The sequence below is a fragment of the Branchiostoma lanceolatum genome, chromosome 6 (genome assembly GCF_035083965.1).
Source record: "Branchiostoma lanceolatum isolate klBraLanc5 chromosome 6, klBraLanc5.hap2, whole genome shotgun sequence".
Classification (NCBI taxonomy): Eukaryota; Metazoa; Chordata; class Leptocardii; order Amphioxiformes; family Branchiostomatidae; genus Branchiostoma; species Branchiostoma lanceolatum.
This window is the reverse complement of record NC_089727.1, coordinates 9,437,699-9,454,685: the sequence shown is the minus strand read 5'-3', so window position 1 is coordinate 9,454,685 and position 16,987 is coordinate 9,437,699. Positions and strand designations below refer to the sequence as shown.

The following is a 16,987-nucleotide window of genomic DNA, read 5'->3' as shown; positions in this document are numbered from 1 at the left end:
CCAAGATCTCAACGAATTTCATCGACAAAAAACGAATCTTTGTGTGTTTTGAATAACGCAAATTAAGTGTAAGTCAATATACATTTTGTACTAGTAAACACCCTCTCCACCACCCCCCAAAACACACTTGTTTTTCTAATTTCACATGCAGAAGTACTGGAACATCTTCTACAAAAGGTGACAACCAAAGTTGATATCAACGTGACCACAGGCTTCCAGCTAAACGGTAGGAATATTGCTCTTAACTGTCAAGAGAGCATGTAACTGATACAGTACAGGGAAAGCAGTGGAAGATGATGTACATTTTAACTGTCAATGTCCACAATACCATTCTGAGATAGGGCATGAATTTACAAATATTAGCGATAAGGAGTAATTGTGTTCTTCCAATGCTCTTACAAATGCTGTAATCGCTCGTTCTCATTTGAATGTACAAATTGCTGTCGCCAGCCTTTACGACTTGATATGAGCCAAATTAAGGGCACCATCGATGCTTTCTTCACTTTCCCACAACACATATCATGTTTCACGAAAAATGCACCTCAAAATTACTTATGGATTTTGACTTCGAAAAAGTTATGGCGATGGGTGGCCTAAAGAGTCATAAAAAACGGCTGTCGCCTGGGGAGATGTGCAAAATTTAAAAAGCAGCCGAGAATGTAACAATTCAGTTCATAGAATGACCGGATAACTGGTGAATCCAGCTACTAAGGCCCGCCGACAAATCACGTCAGATCGGTCCTGTCACTGTTCTTGTACGCTGTGCAAGGCGGTTTATGCCTGTCGCCCAAGACGGTAAGCTCCGTTACCGTTTAAAGTAAGACGTTCCTAATATTACGATATGCCACATATAAGGTGCCAACCTGTCGTTTTTATGACGACTTAAAGCTTTTGTGGTTTTTAAAAGGAACAAATAAGAAGTGTTTGCTATCAATTGTGGACCACCTCCTCGAACAAATGACAGTACAGTCATGAATGTAATCTCCGTTACCATTGTTTGATGCTCTCTGTGTTGTTAACAAGGCCTGGTGTAGGAACGCTGCCCATTTTCTAAATGCCCGTACATACGTCCTTCTAATAATAAAAGATGGAACGCAAAAACGGAAATCCCTCTGAGGGAAAAGCCGAAGTTTTACTGTAGTAAGCTCCGTTACCAGTAACGGAGATTACACCTGTTGCGGAAAATACATAACCTGGCGCAGAACTTTTTGTAGCAGCACACCATAAAGAAAAAGCGTTTGAACTAGAATAGAAAAGTATAGATTCAACTGAGAGAAACCCCCTGTAGGGTTATCATATTCCAATTTTCTACTCTTTCTTCCAGATTTTGTTTCCAAAGTTGAATTCTTTTTAAACCTCAAGACAATGAGTAATCTATAGCCTTTGATATGTTTGAAGAAGAAAAGAAATCAGAAGTCGATCAATTACAACTTGGCGACTTACGTCTGGTGAACACGCCTTTTGGCAACAGTATGTAATCTCCGTTACCGTTTTTCCGCGATTCCCCCTCCGTTCCAAATGCTTTACTGCTCCTAAGCAGTATTAGTTCGCAACATTGAATATTTTATAGATGTTGTTAGAGTTAAATTATTCGGATCAACGGAGGATCGAACGTTTTGCAAGAACTATCAGATTCCGTCTCTGTTAAATATCTCAAACAAGTCGAAATGCAAAGACAAATCCAGACAATATTAATCCTGAATGAAAAATTTCTATAGCAATCGTCAGCACGGCACTAAATTTGACAGACGTTTTACCAGAGATATTGACTCCTCAACTATAGGTTTTGAAGGCGATGTCACGACATGAAAGCTCCAAAATTGAAGCATCTAATTACTGATGTTCAACATTTTTTCCGCAAAAATATGGGTAAACTCCAAGGACATCTAATCAAAGCTAAGAAATTTTCGGCAACTTCCCGTGATAAATTAGCTGTAATATTTTGGGGATCATAAAAGGAGATGTTCAGCTAGAAAATGAGGTAGGTTTGCTTGGAAAATGAGCTGATCAATTTTTCGACCCTAAAAATCGCTATTTTGCACATTTCATTGAGAACGAGCGTATTATCGATACGTTTAGACACAACAATGTCAGCGGTGGTTTATAAAAGTAATCTAACGGAACTTAAGAGCATATGAGGCTGAAAAGCAACACATAGCGCAATGTCTATGAGTTCATTGAAGACTGATTAGTTTTTCATATCAATTTTCATTGTGTCTTTTTCACTGCTGATTCATGATGACGTTCTTGCTTTTCAACAGACCCTGCACAGATCCTACCACCTGTCACCCCACCGCTCCCACTACCTGCCGACACACCTCCCCTGCCCACCCCCTCTATCCCGGTCAGTCACCTGAATCCTGCTGCAGCCCCATATCATCCCAGCTCAAACTCTTCCCAGGTCCCTGTCACCCCCTTCAGTACACTAAACCCCGCCGCCACACCTTATTACCCCAGCACATACACCGTCCCTTCAAAACCAACCTCACTGTTCCTCATTGATAATACCGACCCTCCCCTGCCGTACACCCCCCTCCCCGAGTACCCCCAGTGGTCAACACAAACTTAAGGCCCCTCAAACAACACCATTCCCAGTCCAGCCCCTCTATCTCTGTCTTCCCTCTGAACTCAGCTCTGGCGTCATCCCTTTGTACCCTAGTTCCGATATACACATATCCGCCCCGACTAGTTTTTCCTAATCCCTGTTTCCATATGTCCCAGTTCTCGATAATCAATATCCTTATCTGATCTTTTAAAACAAGAGAAAACAAGAGTTCCCTTCCCCACACCACAGAAAAGATAAACGTTTGTCAACATGCAAACCGTATGGAGTTCGAGACAAGAGCTAGCCCGTGCCTTTCCCCTGACATCGGACAGGTGGCAACGTCAAAGATGTTAGGAAGGGCAGGTTGGAGGCCCAGAAACGATTGTGTCATATCAGCTGAGGGAAGCTGAAGGAAGATGAGAAAAGAAGAAGACGGAGACGAAGAAAAAGAATAAGGAGGGGGTGAGGAAGAGGAGAAGGAAAAGAAGAAGTGTTTTGAGTATTATATTATTATATGTTATGTCCGTGCAATGTCCGATATACATATGTACCAGATTATTGTAATTACAGGAGGGCCGCCATATTGTGTACACTCTGCCTGCATGAGACGCCGTGTTAAAGCATCTTTTTTTGTGGCCCAACTTTTTTTGTCATCCATGTATCAATCAAATCAGTATGGCCTTATCTACAGTATGTAAAATGTTTTAGCCAAAGTAAGATCAGTTCAACCAAGAGTTTGACAACATTGTAATTCACCAACTTGAAATTTATTTTAACTGAACATGGTGAATGGTTGACCACAGCAGTGCAGCAACAACCAGACTAGAGCTAAATAAGTAGTAGTAGTAAATTTTTTGAAAATATACCTCTTTCCAGATCGACTAGCAATCTGACAAGATATATACTGTAGTAACAGGTTAACTATCATTTCTCTCTATCGACTTAATGATATATACGTTGGCACATTTGTGTCAGACAACAAATAAAAACAATACAATTATCATCTCATGATTCCAAAAGTATCTACAATGTTTCTGACTTCAATTCTTTTGGCTCAGCCAGTATCTTTTTGAACATGATTATTAGATCTGATACATCTTATACTTAATGTTGTCAAAGCAGGCACATTTTCTAAACCTTCCATACTACACTCATTGTAGTAAGTTTGATCCAGTCTTTAGAATTGTGATCCCTTAGAAAAACGTAATAAAACATATGATATCATGATGTCTGGTTTAGTTCTTGAATATTATCAAATTCTTGTCGCAAAATTCTTCTATTTTTACTCTCCTTGATATGCACAAGTTGCCATCTTTGTTCCGATGAGTATAAGATATGATTGTGTCTGTCAGCTACTTGGTGTGGATGGACCCATACACGTGGATATCTGAACTCCCCAGTAGAACAGCCAAAGGACAACCCTCGTGTGTCAGCGCCACGTGTGTGACGACCTTCTCGGGGAACTTGAACTTGTATAGCGCTGTTACAGAAACAGAAGAGGCCTGGGAAAGGTTTGAGGTTCCTGTCAGCTTTGTTGGCTGTCTTGACTTCCGGTATAATCAGCCGTAAGAACGAAAAAGACGATGAAGAGGTATACAGAAAAGGTAAACTTAAGCATGAGCTACTAAGGAACTGATTAATTTGGTGTGCTCGCCGACTTACATTTCTAAAGCATTAGAAACTTTTAAGTGAAGACTTGAAATTATGTGCCAAGATTAAATGCTGGTAGTATCTCCAGGTCACAGGTGATCTCAGATCAAAGATGTTTTCTTATCAGATTACCAAACTGCCTCAACTAGACAGTGATGTGGAGGTTAGCTCTGACCTGAGTAGACTAGTAGTCCGGCAAAGATTTTTGTTAAAACGTCTGTTGACTAGACGTGTAAGTGCATCTAGTGAAGGATAGCTCTGCTAATGTTTTGTTTAGTAACCAGTTGCTAACGTTATATCCTAACGTTGCTAACGTTATATCTCGATATGTTCGCCACATTGTGAGCGGTCGAGCCTCCGCTCCCAAGGCAGCCCCCAAGGAAACGTCAAAACCGTAGGTCTAATTGTCAAGGGCGAATCATCTGACTGCACCTTTGACAATGTTCCTCAATATCACCAACAGCCCCCTTTAATGTGGTTCCAATCCCCGCCCAGCCACCAGAGCCCTCCTCCTTGGCTGTCCCCTGCTCTGGACCGGACGTCTCCTACGAAGGTTACAAATGGGCTACGCAGGTTACAAATGGGGGTATGGGCGCTACAGATGGAGAATGCTTAATGTCTTGTTGATGGACAGATTTTTGAAACATCCCCTCTCATGTGTATGTACTAATATATTGTCTACACAAAAATGACGCAGGAAACAATACTCTCAAAATGTTCATTTTATTTACCTCTGATGGCAAAAGACATGTACACAGAAACAAAAGATAAACATTTCTCTGTAGGAATAAGAGTGGTTCTGCCCACCTGACTGTACAATGTCAGCAATACGCCACTAAGTCTGGTAGTAAGCTGCTTCGAGTGATAAGTCCCACAACTTTCAATCTAGCAATTACAGAGCTTGCCAGACCTCACATAATACTTGCCTCGCTATTCCACATACCTGCTGACAGGACTCTCACCTTTTTTTACGTACACATTCTGGGAGATTCTGGACTGGGAAAAGTCCGCTTCCTGACTAGCTGACTCCGTTATCATTATCATTACCACTGTGATCTCGGTTACGGAGTAAGATTTTTCATGTTTAGCTGCAACGATATTAAATGTTTACTGTTGATCACCTGGCGTCCAAAGTGGGTATTTACATCTGGTGATCTCCCCAACTCTGTGGTCCACTATCCACCGGGCACGTACTGGAAGGACCCCTGCAGGTTATTGTCGGAACTGCAGGGTTACATGTGAAGGTGGTGACTCCTGTTAGTAGTACCGACTCTGTTGTTGGTAAGTAGAAGCCCGCCCCCGGTCCACAGCTACTGGTGGAGGGAGGTGGGCGGTTGCTCGCCGGGCGGCTGGCTGGCGGTCAGGACCTCCTGGAAGGCCTGCTCGAAGCAGCGCTTCAGGTCGTGGTAGTTTAGCACGAGAACGCTCTGCTCGTCGCGCGACACCAGACACAGCTTCTCCGGCACTCCCGTGTCCAGCTGAAACAAAGGGAGAGAATTCTCACCTCTTATCAATAGTGTAAAACTTTTTTTTAGAAATGACATAGGACAACTATGAGATACTATAACTATACACAACATACTAACCTAATTTTGTAGTGTGAATCATATCCCTTACAACAATGTCAAAAGAACAACTATTTCTACATTTATGAGAGACAACAGTCACTCAAGGTACTGGCTAGATTTTGGCAAAACTATCCAGTTGCTAGAGTAACAGTTAGTATTTTCTTGCATATCTTATTACCTGGATGTGTAGCCTTCATGAACATATTTCTCAATTTAGTCTTATCCTTAACTTTTCGCAATCTTTGCAGGTGACTATTATGGTCAGTCAAGAAAAAAAGGCACTAAAAGCATTAAATGGTGCATGCATAATGTCAAAGTTAAGATGCCATCTCTTTTCTATGCATTTTCCCAGGGCTAAAGTACTAGGATATGTGCGCAATGTGATAAGTCATTGAAACGGTACAATGTACTGTTTAGGCCACACTAATTTAATTTCTTAGTTATTATTCTTAATTTTAGCCAAAAAAATCTTGAAAACAGAAGGCTGGGGTGAAAACTTGCACCTGACCCTGTTCACTCCCTGATACTGTGTGCACCAAAGTAAAAACGATTATGAGAGATTCTGTTTCCATGTTGTTTTTCCAATCTAGCATTTAAAATTTTTTTTTTTTATTCCGTTATAAATTGGTGTGGCCTTAAGGTTGCTGTTGAGCTGTACCTTGTTTAAGCACTGCACCACGTGTGCCATGTCGATCCACGGTTCGCCCGACTCCGACACCTGATGGAACAGGTAGTCCCTGAACAGCTTCAGCAGGTAACGGTCACCTGTCTCCGACCAGTCAGAGTCCAGACCCAGTCTAACACACAGAAACAAGAGGAAGGGAGGATTGTTATTGTCATTGGGTGGGCCGACTACACTCTCTTCGCGGGGCATAAATTGTGAGGAGCTTACAATTAGCGGGGATAAGCTGCAAGGGTCTGTAATGGCAACCTTTAAGCGCTCATGTCATTTGTAGAAAGAATTTTACACACACAACCTAAATTACTGTTAACCTTATACAAAAAATGACCAATCCTGACTCCATCACAATCACAATCAATCAGCAGTTCATCTAAAGAGAACATGGCTGCACATCATACAGGACACACTGTACTTGGCTCATTCGAGCCTCATACCATCAAGAAAGCCACACCAAGGCAAAAATAGTCTGGATGTGGGCTTGAATAAAGTTCTACAGGGACTATGCGGCTATAACGTCTTTTCTGAAGATACGGCGAGAGCGTGTACGGTTGGCTTGAGGTTGCCCATTACTACTGCCTAGAGAACATGGCTGCACATCCGTCAAATGTTGAATTTTGACATTTTTATGTCACCTCTCTGTGTTTTGACGGAGGTGGGCAGGGTATGAGTGCGGTCTATTTGTGCCCAGTGATAAAAGGGCGCATGGCAAGAGTAGGAAGGCGTAGCACCCTTGTTACAAAAATATGCTGGTTTGAGAGTGGACTTACCCCGGCCTGTCATTGATGATGCCCAGTTTGCACAATAGCCGGAACAGACGACCATTCTCAACCTCCTGTGAACAAAAACAACACAATTCTGGGGATAAAGTGGTATGTCTAAACTAGATTTCTCTGAATCTCTTCTTAGAAATACAAGATACAAATTGTTACACTAAATTTGTAATGCCAAGGTATACGTGAATACAGTAGTTGTAGGGTGAAAAGAACTAATCTACCAGTAGTATGTATACAAACACTTTGTATCTGTACAGCTGGCATAACCGCCCTTCGGCGTTACACACCAGCTTCACAGGCATGTGGCAGCAGCTGGTTATATTACATTGAACAACCTGTCACACTTAACTTGCATAAACATTACAACGAAGATGAGCATTGATATTAGTTAGAAATTTGTTAAAGCCAAAATTAGCTTGTTCAGTTAGGAATAAAAAGCTGAAGACAGTCACACCTATAAACCCTGATGAAAGAACGAAGATAGAGGAATTCTTTCTACTGAGTGTTTGTGTTACTAACAGCTATGAGGAAACAAAAACAACTGCAAATGGACGAACCTTAGCCAGTTCTGACTCAATGACGTCACACCGCATGTGAGCTGCGTCCAACTGTGTGTAGAATCGAGCGCCAATCATCGGCATGATGTCATTCACGCTCTTCGGCCTCCCCTGATTGGTCAACAGATAGCTACAGAAAAGAAACATACATTTCAGAAAAATTCAATCATTTATGACATGCTGCTCAAATTGGGAAGGTTTAGAAAAGGTTGTTATACACAGTTTGAACATAAATTTCGAAACTTTCAAATTTTTGGTAAATTTGGAATGTTCAAAATCATTTTACATCATCTTACAACATGATGCTTATGGACCTACATCATTGCACATTTTGTTGTAAATCACAACAAAAATACCTAGTACTAAAAAACAACATTTCGTACATTTTCCAAAATGTTGTAATAGAAAAAAGCTAATTCTTACAGTATGAGATTTTTCAAGTCGCTGGAGTAGTTCAAGGTCACCAGCTCCATGGCCTTTTGCAGAAACTCCCTCTGGATGCCAGCCACGGAATTGCAGGCCAGAGCCAGCACAACTTTGCCCAGGGACAACAGGTCCTCTTGCTGAGGTGGGGAAAAACAGCAGTTAAAAAAACATGTAAGATGTCTATAAATACTAAACCTGCACTTCTTTTCTGCAAAACATATTTCGGAAAAGTGATTCTTAACCCACGTTCTGCTGCTTAACCCCATTGCCAATAGAGAATTGCTAGCCAAATGGTAACTTCCGTGTGCTAAATATTTAATGTAATTACTACCTAACGTCTGCTTTGACAGTCATTATGCATACTGTTAAATCTTTAAATGCTGTACATTGGCTGGCAACATTTTGCTACCTTACATTTCTTACAGTCTCTAAACCAAGCAGAAGTAATTTTTTATGTGGATATAAAGTAAAAAACGATTTATACCTGCACTTTTAATCTTTTTGCCTGTGAAAATTATGTAATTTCTTAGAAAAAAAAGCTTTAAATTCTTTACCTGGAACTGTGGAATGAGAGCCATTGGATTGCTCTGGTTGACATCGAATGTCAGCACATCAAAAATGCCAACGCAGTTCACACGTAACCTGCAAGGTGGCAGAGCATGAGCAATCGGTACCCAAAGTAGTCTATATTTGATACACAAATGAAGAATTATTCAGATAAGTTGTTAAGTCTAGCCAATTTTTATCATACACAAGATTGGAAAAACAACTTCTGCTGCAGTACCAGGGAAAGCCACCAGAGGCTCCAAAATCGAATCCTTTTTTCAATAGGTCAACACCTAAACACATTTCCAAATTTCATAACGATCCATCCATACCTTTTTTAGTTAAACTGTTCACTGTTACCTAAGACATACATGTAAGTTATTGTAACCGTCTTGGTGAAGGTAAACTATGGAGGTGTCCTGACCTTGACTTTCCAGTGATGAGGATCTTGGTGGGGTCCATGACACGACAGGCCAGCCCCGCCGCGTGGATTGTCCTCAGCGCCGAGCTGAGCTGAACCACGTAACACCAGATCAGGCTCTCAGGGAGCAGGCCGGCGTGCTGCCGCGGTCCGTTCACCATCCCTACACAAACACAGACACTGGTGTAGAAATCTGAAACTCTCAAGCCGCAGCTCGAGCACATTTAAGGACCCACCACACTGATGAGTATAGGGGTCCTTCAGTTGATCAAACCTATCAGCCTGGTGCTACGAAGTTTACCAATTATGCAAACAAACAAAGCTAACATGAAGTTGATACTGTTTCAAGATGATAACACATATTAATGAGCTCACACAACCTTTGCTGTTTACAAATGTCTTACTTTGATTAGACTATATCAAACTGTAAATTCATTTACTATTGAGGTTGTTTCATTTTATGGTAAGAGGTTTTTTTTTAGATTTGCAGCTGAAATAAATCTCTAATACAATTATGTACATTGGAAACATATATTTTTGCTGTCATGAATTCACAATGGAGAGGTCACTGCCAAAATAAAACCACCCAAATGTCAGTTTCCAAACTCTATGTTGCAAAATGAATGTGTACAATGTATACTGAACCAATATATGTATCCAAAGAGTGTCATTCGTGTATTTCCGTCAATGTGCCAAGAAGTCATATAGGGTAAAAATCACAGCAAATTTTATTCATATACAATAACCCAGCTCTTGAAAATAATCAGTTTAGCTATCATAGAATGTTCGAAATCTTCTCATACTCATAGTTTAACTTTGAGCTTAGGTTTTGTTCTGTTACCTTTGCCAGTAGCCGCCCCCTCGAAGAAGTCCTTGTTCTGTTGCGGGTTGTTGAAGTGGTGAGCCATGAGGGTCTCAGCCCCGGGGTGGTAGTCATGTACAAACACCAGGGCTGCACACAGGACAGGAAGTAGCAGTTGAGTTATCAACCTCGTTCATACCAGGATTTGTGAATCAGGATTCATAAAGGCACGGGATTGAACCTGACTCGATCTGCCGAATCCATCTTCTGATCAGAGTCAGATCAAGACCACTCATATCAGGATTCGCGAATTTGGATCAATCTCGTGCCTTTGTGAATCCAGATTTGCAACTCCTGGTACGAATGGGATCTACGGACTCATTCACAGATGATAGACTTATAATCATCTATTGATTTTTGTCCGTCCTATCAGTTAAACAGAACGAGCTCGATGCCAAAGGTACGAATCGTATAGTCTATGGCGATAACTGTAAACTTAAAAACACAGCAAAAATGTTGCAATTTACAGTACCGATAAAGTGACTTCTGATAGGATAAACTCACAGTGTTCCCCAAACGCCTTTGTAGTGAACACCTCCCTCAGCTGCACAATGTTGGAATGTTGGATCTTCTTCCACATGTCAGTAAACAGCATGCACTTGGAGTTCACCATGTGGAAACCTGGGGACAGAAAAAAAAACCCTGTATCACCTGCATCTTACAAATGTCTTGAATTATACAGATTTATTTTTTCTGGTCTGTTCTGTGTTAAAGAAATACAACAAGCCTGTTTAACTGGCAACATTACACAAAATAACAGTTACACAAAGACAGACAGTACATGTACAAAGGCCCACAATGACAAATTTCTTCACCTATGCAAACCATTTTGTTTCCCATGTGCAGGAAAATTTTGTCAGCGACACAATACTTTGCGTAGGCAACACAATAGTTTTTCTAGGCAAAACTGTTCTACATGGGCAAAGAAATGTTTTACATAGGTGATGAAAGTTGTGGATCTTCATAAGATATATGGAATGGTGTCCTACCATGTATTCTGGTAAGGCAGTAAGCCATGGCATCCTTGGCACTGATGCCCTTGTAGCAGGAGGTGATGAAACCGAAGGTACTGGACCTGTGCTTGGGGTCCCGCGGTACTGGCTCCAGGGGGTACAGGGTGTGGTAGTTGTCTACCTCACTAGGAATGTCTGCAGAATAATTGAAAAAGTTCTATATTCAAAACAGGTAACTGTATCATGCGCGTTGGAATTCACTAACTGACTCATGCGTCACATGACGTAGGAGCCTCTAAGTCTAAGTCTAACTTTATCAAAAACACAGTAATGGTATTATAGGTGGTCTTCTGGTTGTAGACTTACAATCTAAATGTTCTGAGTTCAAATCAACGGCAGGCAAAAAGTTGTGCCCTTGGGAAAACAACTTTACACCTATGTTCTCAGTTGACTTAGGTGAAAATGAGTAACTAGATTAAGTCAGGGATTTCCTCTGGGTAGGGACATACATGTAATGTGGAGGTCCTATTTGAGGAGAGCCACACTACACGCATTAACGCATTTAAGATCACACCACACTTATCGAAAAGAGTAAAGTTCATTCCCGGTGTAAGTGGATCAAACCTTACAGTCCAGTCTTACGCAGCTTGTACTTACCGTACAAAACACAAAATTGGTTTACCAGTTCGGCGAAATGAACAAACAAATGTATACACAAATTCACTTGTCATCATCAACAACAACAAGAGACAAACAAGATACAAGTAAAGATGAGTTTCTGACCTGGGTGCTGAACTGGATCTATCTGCGCAGCCAGTAGGTACTGTCTCCGCAGGGTGTCCTGGGACAGAGAGCTCAGGGTTACACATTGTAAACACTCATAGCTCTTCAAAATACTTACGGTTTTATTGTCATTTTACCCCATTTTAGGCTTCTAAATTCTGCTGCAAATCTACAAAACCTCTTACAAAAATCTGTTCGGTTTTTGTTGTTGTTTTACCCCCACATAGGTTAAACTTTTAAATTTTGGTGGAAATCTGCAAAGATACTTACAAGATACTTTCTTTTTACAACGATACATATCTTTTTCATTTATAAATCATAATGATGGTAGCTTTGAGGCAGGAAACGTCAACTGTCAACGTTCACTTTTAATTGTAAAGTAGCAACAGCACTGATAATAGTTGGTTCCCATATACATGTGTATGATTCAAATATATAAAAACAGTATTAGGGTAAAAATGTGTGTATTCTAAGAGCATGATGACGAGTATTAAATGTTGTTAGGTAGTGTGACTACTGCATGAAGATCAAACAAACAAACAAACAAACAAGTCTGACCAGGCGTAGCTCGTCCTGCATGAAGAAAGACGGCTGGTTGGCCTTGGGCTTCATGAGCGCCGTGTGGGGCAGGTGGAACAGGTGGCCACCTGGCAGCAGCGCAGCTGGCAACGGACTGTGTCTGGCATGCTGGGAGCCGGTGTAGAAGTACATCGTGCCACCAAAATCGTGCTGGAAGCAGGTTTACGCTGTTAATAACTCTTGGCACAAGGTCAAAATTTAAAATTCTACCCTCAAGACTTTATAAAAATCAATGGGTAACTTGTAACTGGATACAAAGCTTTGCAAATGCTCCTGATTCCCGCCATATTGGAAAAACCAAAGCAAAGTACATGTACTGTAAATTCATTTAATTTTGCAAAGAAAGGAAAGGAAGTCAGATGTTTTAGTTTGTAGTTGGAACAATTCTGTAGTAGTAGGACATTAGAAGCACATATTTGGGGTGTCATGAATTTGCAGTGGAGAGGTTACTACGAAAACTGCAAAAGAAAACCACTGCAAAATGTCAAGATTTACAGTGGCAAGCACAGAAGACATGTTCCCCCAGAAAATTTTAGAACTACTTACTCCCCAATAATGCTATTTCCTGTATTTTCAGAGGCGAATTTCATCTAAAAACTATCAAAAAGCTTAAGAGTCAAACAAACAAACAAACAAACAGACAAAGAAACAGACAAACAAAAAAGTAAAAAAACCTGCATGCCCTACCATGGCAGGTGCGCTGGATGCCGGTCCCATTGCCTGCTGCTGCATGGTGCCACCAGGAGTGCTGGTCTGGCCGGGGATGAAGTCATAACTACCGGAGTACGGAGGCTTGCGCCTGTTCGCTCCGGGGGAGCTCAGGGGGGACCCCAGAGGAGAGGCACCCGCCGACAGGGAAGCACCTTTGTTGGGGGGGGGGAATGAAAAGGATACTGTAAGTTCATCTAAGTTCACGGCATCTAAATTTCGCAGCACAGTGAAAATTAAGAGTGTGGTGTCTACATGGGTTTGTGGTTGAAACAACTGTAATGTAATACAAGACAGAGCATATGTTTGTTTGTGATGAGTTTACAATAAGAAGTCACCACGAAAACTGCAAACATATCACCTTTGCAAATATTCTACGATTTACAGTAACATTTTCTGCTATAGTTCAAACGAAGAAGGGATATTGCAAGTAGATAACTGGCAAATATCATAATTGAGACTTTATCATATGTATGATTTTGCATTTACTTACCAACTGCCTTACTAAGTATATGTATAAGAAATCACTGCAGTACCAATGACACTCACCAGATGGCACTGCTGCCCCAGCAGCAGGTGTGTGTGGCTGTGCTGTGAACAGCATGGTGGACAGCGAGGGGCTGGACATGCTGACGCCCAACCCTGTCATCGACGGCACCGAGCTGGCTGCCGACATCCTGTTTCCAGGGATGAACTCATGGGCGTCCACTCCCTTAATCTGAAACAAAGGAATTAAAACAGACACAACTAGTACTCGGCGAAGATAATTATATGCAAGAATCTATTCAGGTGATCTTACTCCTACAAAAGCAAGTATGTTGCGGTATAGCAGGTAAACAATGTACACCTGATAAATCATCCCAAAGAACAAAGATCTAATTAGAGTTTCTTAAATGTCTTTATGCAAATAAGGTTTTGATTACTATTGTGTCCATCGACCACTTCCTGTCATTATACAGTAAAGGTGACTTGCATATGGAAAATAAGAAACTGCAAAAAAAAAAAGAACCAACGGACAGACCAAAAAAATACCTCCACATGAACTAGTAGGCTCTTTCATTGACCTCATGACCTGGAATGTCTGTCAGTTGTCACACAAGGTTGATAACTTACTACTTCTGGCAACTATGACCTTCTGGCAAATGATGATGAACTGTGACCTTTACTCCCTGTCACTCTGCAGTGACTTGCATATGGAAAATACATAATGCAGAAAAACAGACACACCGGAAACAATATCTCTCTTTCAGGGAGATAACATTTGAAAGCCCTTATGGAAAAATGGTGCTGTTTTTATGACAAAGTTGGATGTTCTGTTACCTTGCCACCTTTGTTTGAAGAGATTGAGAGAGAGGAGAAGTTGTTCAACACAGCTGGTGCTTCCTGGGGAGGAGCTGTGGAGATACAAAAATTGATAAACTTCAGCAAGTCAGGAAATGTTAGAAATTACAATGATGGATGACCAAAAATACTACATGAAAAATGATAGCAATGAGGAACAGCATTATATATCAGAATTTAGCCCTGTACGCATTATTATATGGTGGCCTTGTAGTAGTAAGGGTTGTTCAATATAAAGTAACACTAATACTAGTAACAGATCCCAATGTTGTGTCCTTGGGAAAAGGTACGTAACAGCAATTTTTTCACTCGACTCAGGTGACAATGATTCTTCTTCTTCCGGGAATGTCCAGCAGCCGAGAAATCGGCCATCACTGACATAAATTGAATAACTAGCCTCGGTTACAGACCTCTTCTCTGATGGGATATAAAATGGAGGTCCCATGGCACAGACACCTTGAGCATGGTTAACTTTAAGATCCCACAACACTTATCTATAAGAGCAGGGATACATGATCCCAGTGTGAGTGGATCAAATCTAACAGTCCAGTCTTACATACATAGTGCACAACACTGGCCATCTGTTACGCCCTGAGGCAGTTTATACAATGCGAGTGTAATGGTGAAGTTTTTACCTTGCCCTTCTGCAGGAAAAAATGGCCTGGAGTTCTGTACAGCTCCGTTCTGACTGCTGTTGGAATTCTGGAGAACACCAATCAGAAAGAAAGTATATACCAACATTGTAAACAAATCAAGAAATTCAATACAAACAACTATTACTCACGAACTAAATAAGAAATGTTTACTATCAGAGCACCATGATTTTTCTTGTGAATGCATGTCTTTAATACGCTATATGGGGTCTGCATAAAGGGTCCCAACAACACTTAATGCTAAATTCAGGAAGGTAGCAGATACGTTTTTATGCTAACTTCAAGCAGCCACGCTATCAGATGCCAATTGCTGTTTAAATGTACTGATTGCGTATATGCTCCATGTTAACTTAGAGGGACCTGAATAAGGATTACATTGAATCAAAATGGTTGATTATGCTTCACAAAATCATTGTAGCCCTCCTAATAGTACAGCCATGACTAAACTACTGACCATATGGTTGTCCATGGTATGGGGGACGTCCCCTCCACCGCCACTGTCGCTGCGATACATAGTGGCGACTGTGGGAGCGTTACGTACACGTCAAAAAGCTCTGTAGAGAAAAACATAAAATGTCAACATGATCATCAGTCCTAAAACCCCCAAGTCATTCATCATATTACAAAGGAGTTCCATCTCATTTACATCATCATGATCATACCCGGGCTGCGATAACCTTTGATACGGGTGTTTGGACTGGTCCATACTTTACAGTACGGCCCGGGTTTCCCTCCTGGATAGTTCAATTTGAGCAATTCCAACTTACTTTCAGTGCGCCTGTTGCGCTGCTGTTAAAGATTTGAGTACCGGATTTGGACGTTGGAATCAATGTTGTTATGATTTTTTTTGTTCAAGGACACAATAGCTCTCAACTTCCGACGCATTTCACATTGAAATGTGTGTTTTTGCGGGTGGGTATGACATAAATAAAATACAACACGGTGAATTTGGGTGCGCTGTCTGACGTTTGGAGTGGGGCAGTTTTTCGCTAGCAGTGCAAAAGTGCCTACCGTAATATAATAAGCGCAGTTTGCAAATGTAAAACAAGGGGATTGCGTGTGCACGTTATTATTCGGCGCAATCTTTTATCACATAATGTACATGTATGGTGAATGGGCGTACTGAATATCATCAAAACATTTTATGTAGATTAAATTAGTTATATGCCCATGTAAGGTGGGTGTTTTCTCATTGAAACCAAAGGTAAGAACTCATTTATGAGACCTCAAACCTGGGACAGCAAAAACCTGATACCACCAAGCCATAAACTGCTTATGAACTTAAAAAGCAATTGCACTGTCCAAGACTTGGACAATTTATGGACGTTACAGTACATTCTAGTGCGAAAATAACTGTTTACGAGGGCCACAACTTTGAATTGACCTCACAAGGCCACAACTTTCAACCCGTATGGATTGAAAAACAAATTGAATTCATAATTTTCAAGCCCTTCAGCTAGACTATGAATCTTTTTTCTGTCAAACACCGCAGTACCGTTGGCTTTCCGTACGACAAACTGAGAGTTACGGACGCGATCTTACATTGCTATCCTTAAATACGAACATGATCTATCAAAAATGGCTAGCGATTGTCAAGTTTCTAGGAAAAATCAAACGTACGTGCCCCCCTCCCCCACGCAAATGTGAACAAAAAGTGCTTCAGTTCATCGAACGTCGTTCTAGTAAACTTCCCATAAGGAAAGCTCTTTACAGTACTTACATGACCCTTTGGTCATTCCGAACGCTCTATCGTAGTCCTGGGCTCGAGTAAGAAGAGATCTTGGCCGAAAAACTATCCCCTTCCTCCTTATAATTGAACCACAACAACAACAACCTGAGAACTAAAACCACAACCACCTTCTTGTTTCTGTTGAGAGGCTACTGAAGAGTTTATTAATATCTCATCTGGATCTTCCAACGGTATAACTCGCTTATATCAC

The 16,987-nt window shown here is 41.1% G+C and overlaps 1 protein-coding gene across 1 annotated transcript; it reads right to left on the bottom strand.

The window, feature by feature from the left end:
- Positions 1-4,901: 4,901 nt before the first annotated feature.
- LOC136436466 (PAN2-PAN3 deadenylation complex subunit pan3-like) lies at positions 4,902-16,933 on the bottom strand. The gene is made up of 18 exons (XM_066430461.1): positions 16,768-16,933; positions 15,502-15,601; positions 15,030-15,096; positions 14,374-14,447; positions 13,603-13,771; positions 13,033-13,208; positions 12,325-12,495; positions 11,767-11,824; positions 11,020-11,178; positions 10,535-10,651; positions 10,010-10,120; positions 9,172-9,331; positions 8,756-8,843; positions 8,199-8,338; positions 7,776-7,905; positions 7,213-7,277; positions 6,422-6,560; positions 4,902-5,673 (listed from the first exon to the last, which is right to left on the bottom strand). Exons 2-18 carry the CDS (start codon positions 15,559-15,561, stop codon positions 5,506-5,508), a joined length of 2,052 nt encoding a protein of 683 aa, XP_066286558.1. The 5' UTR covers positions 15,562-15,601; positions 16,768-16,933; the 3' UTR covers positions 4,902-5,505.
- Positions 16,934-16,987: the final 54 nt, after the last annotated feature.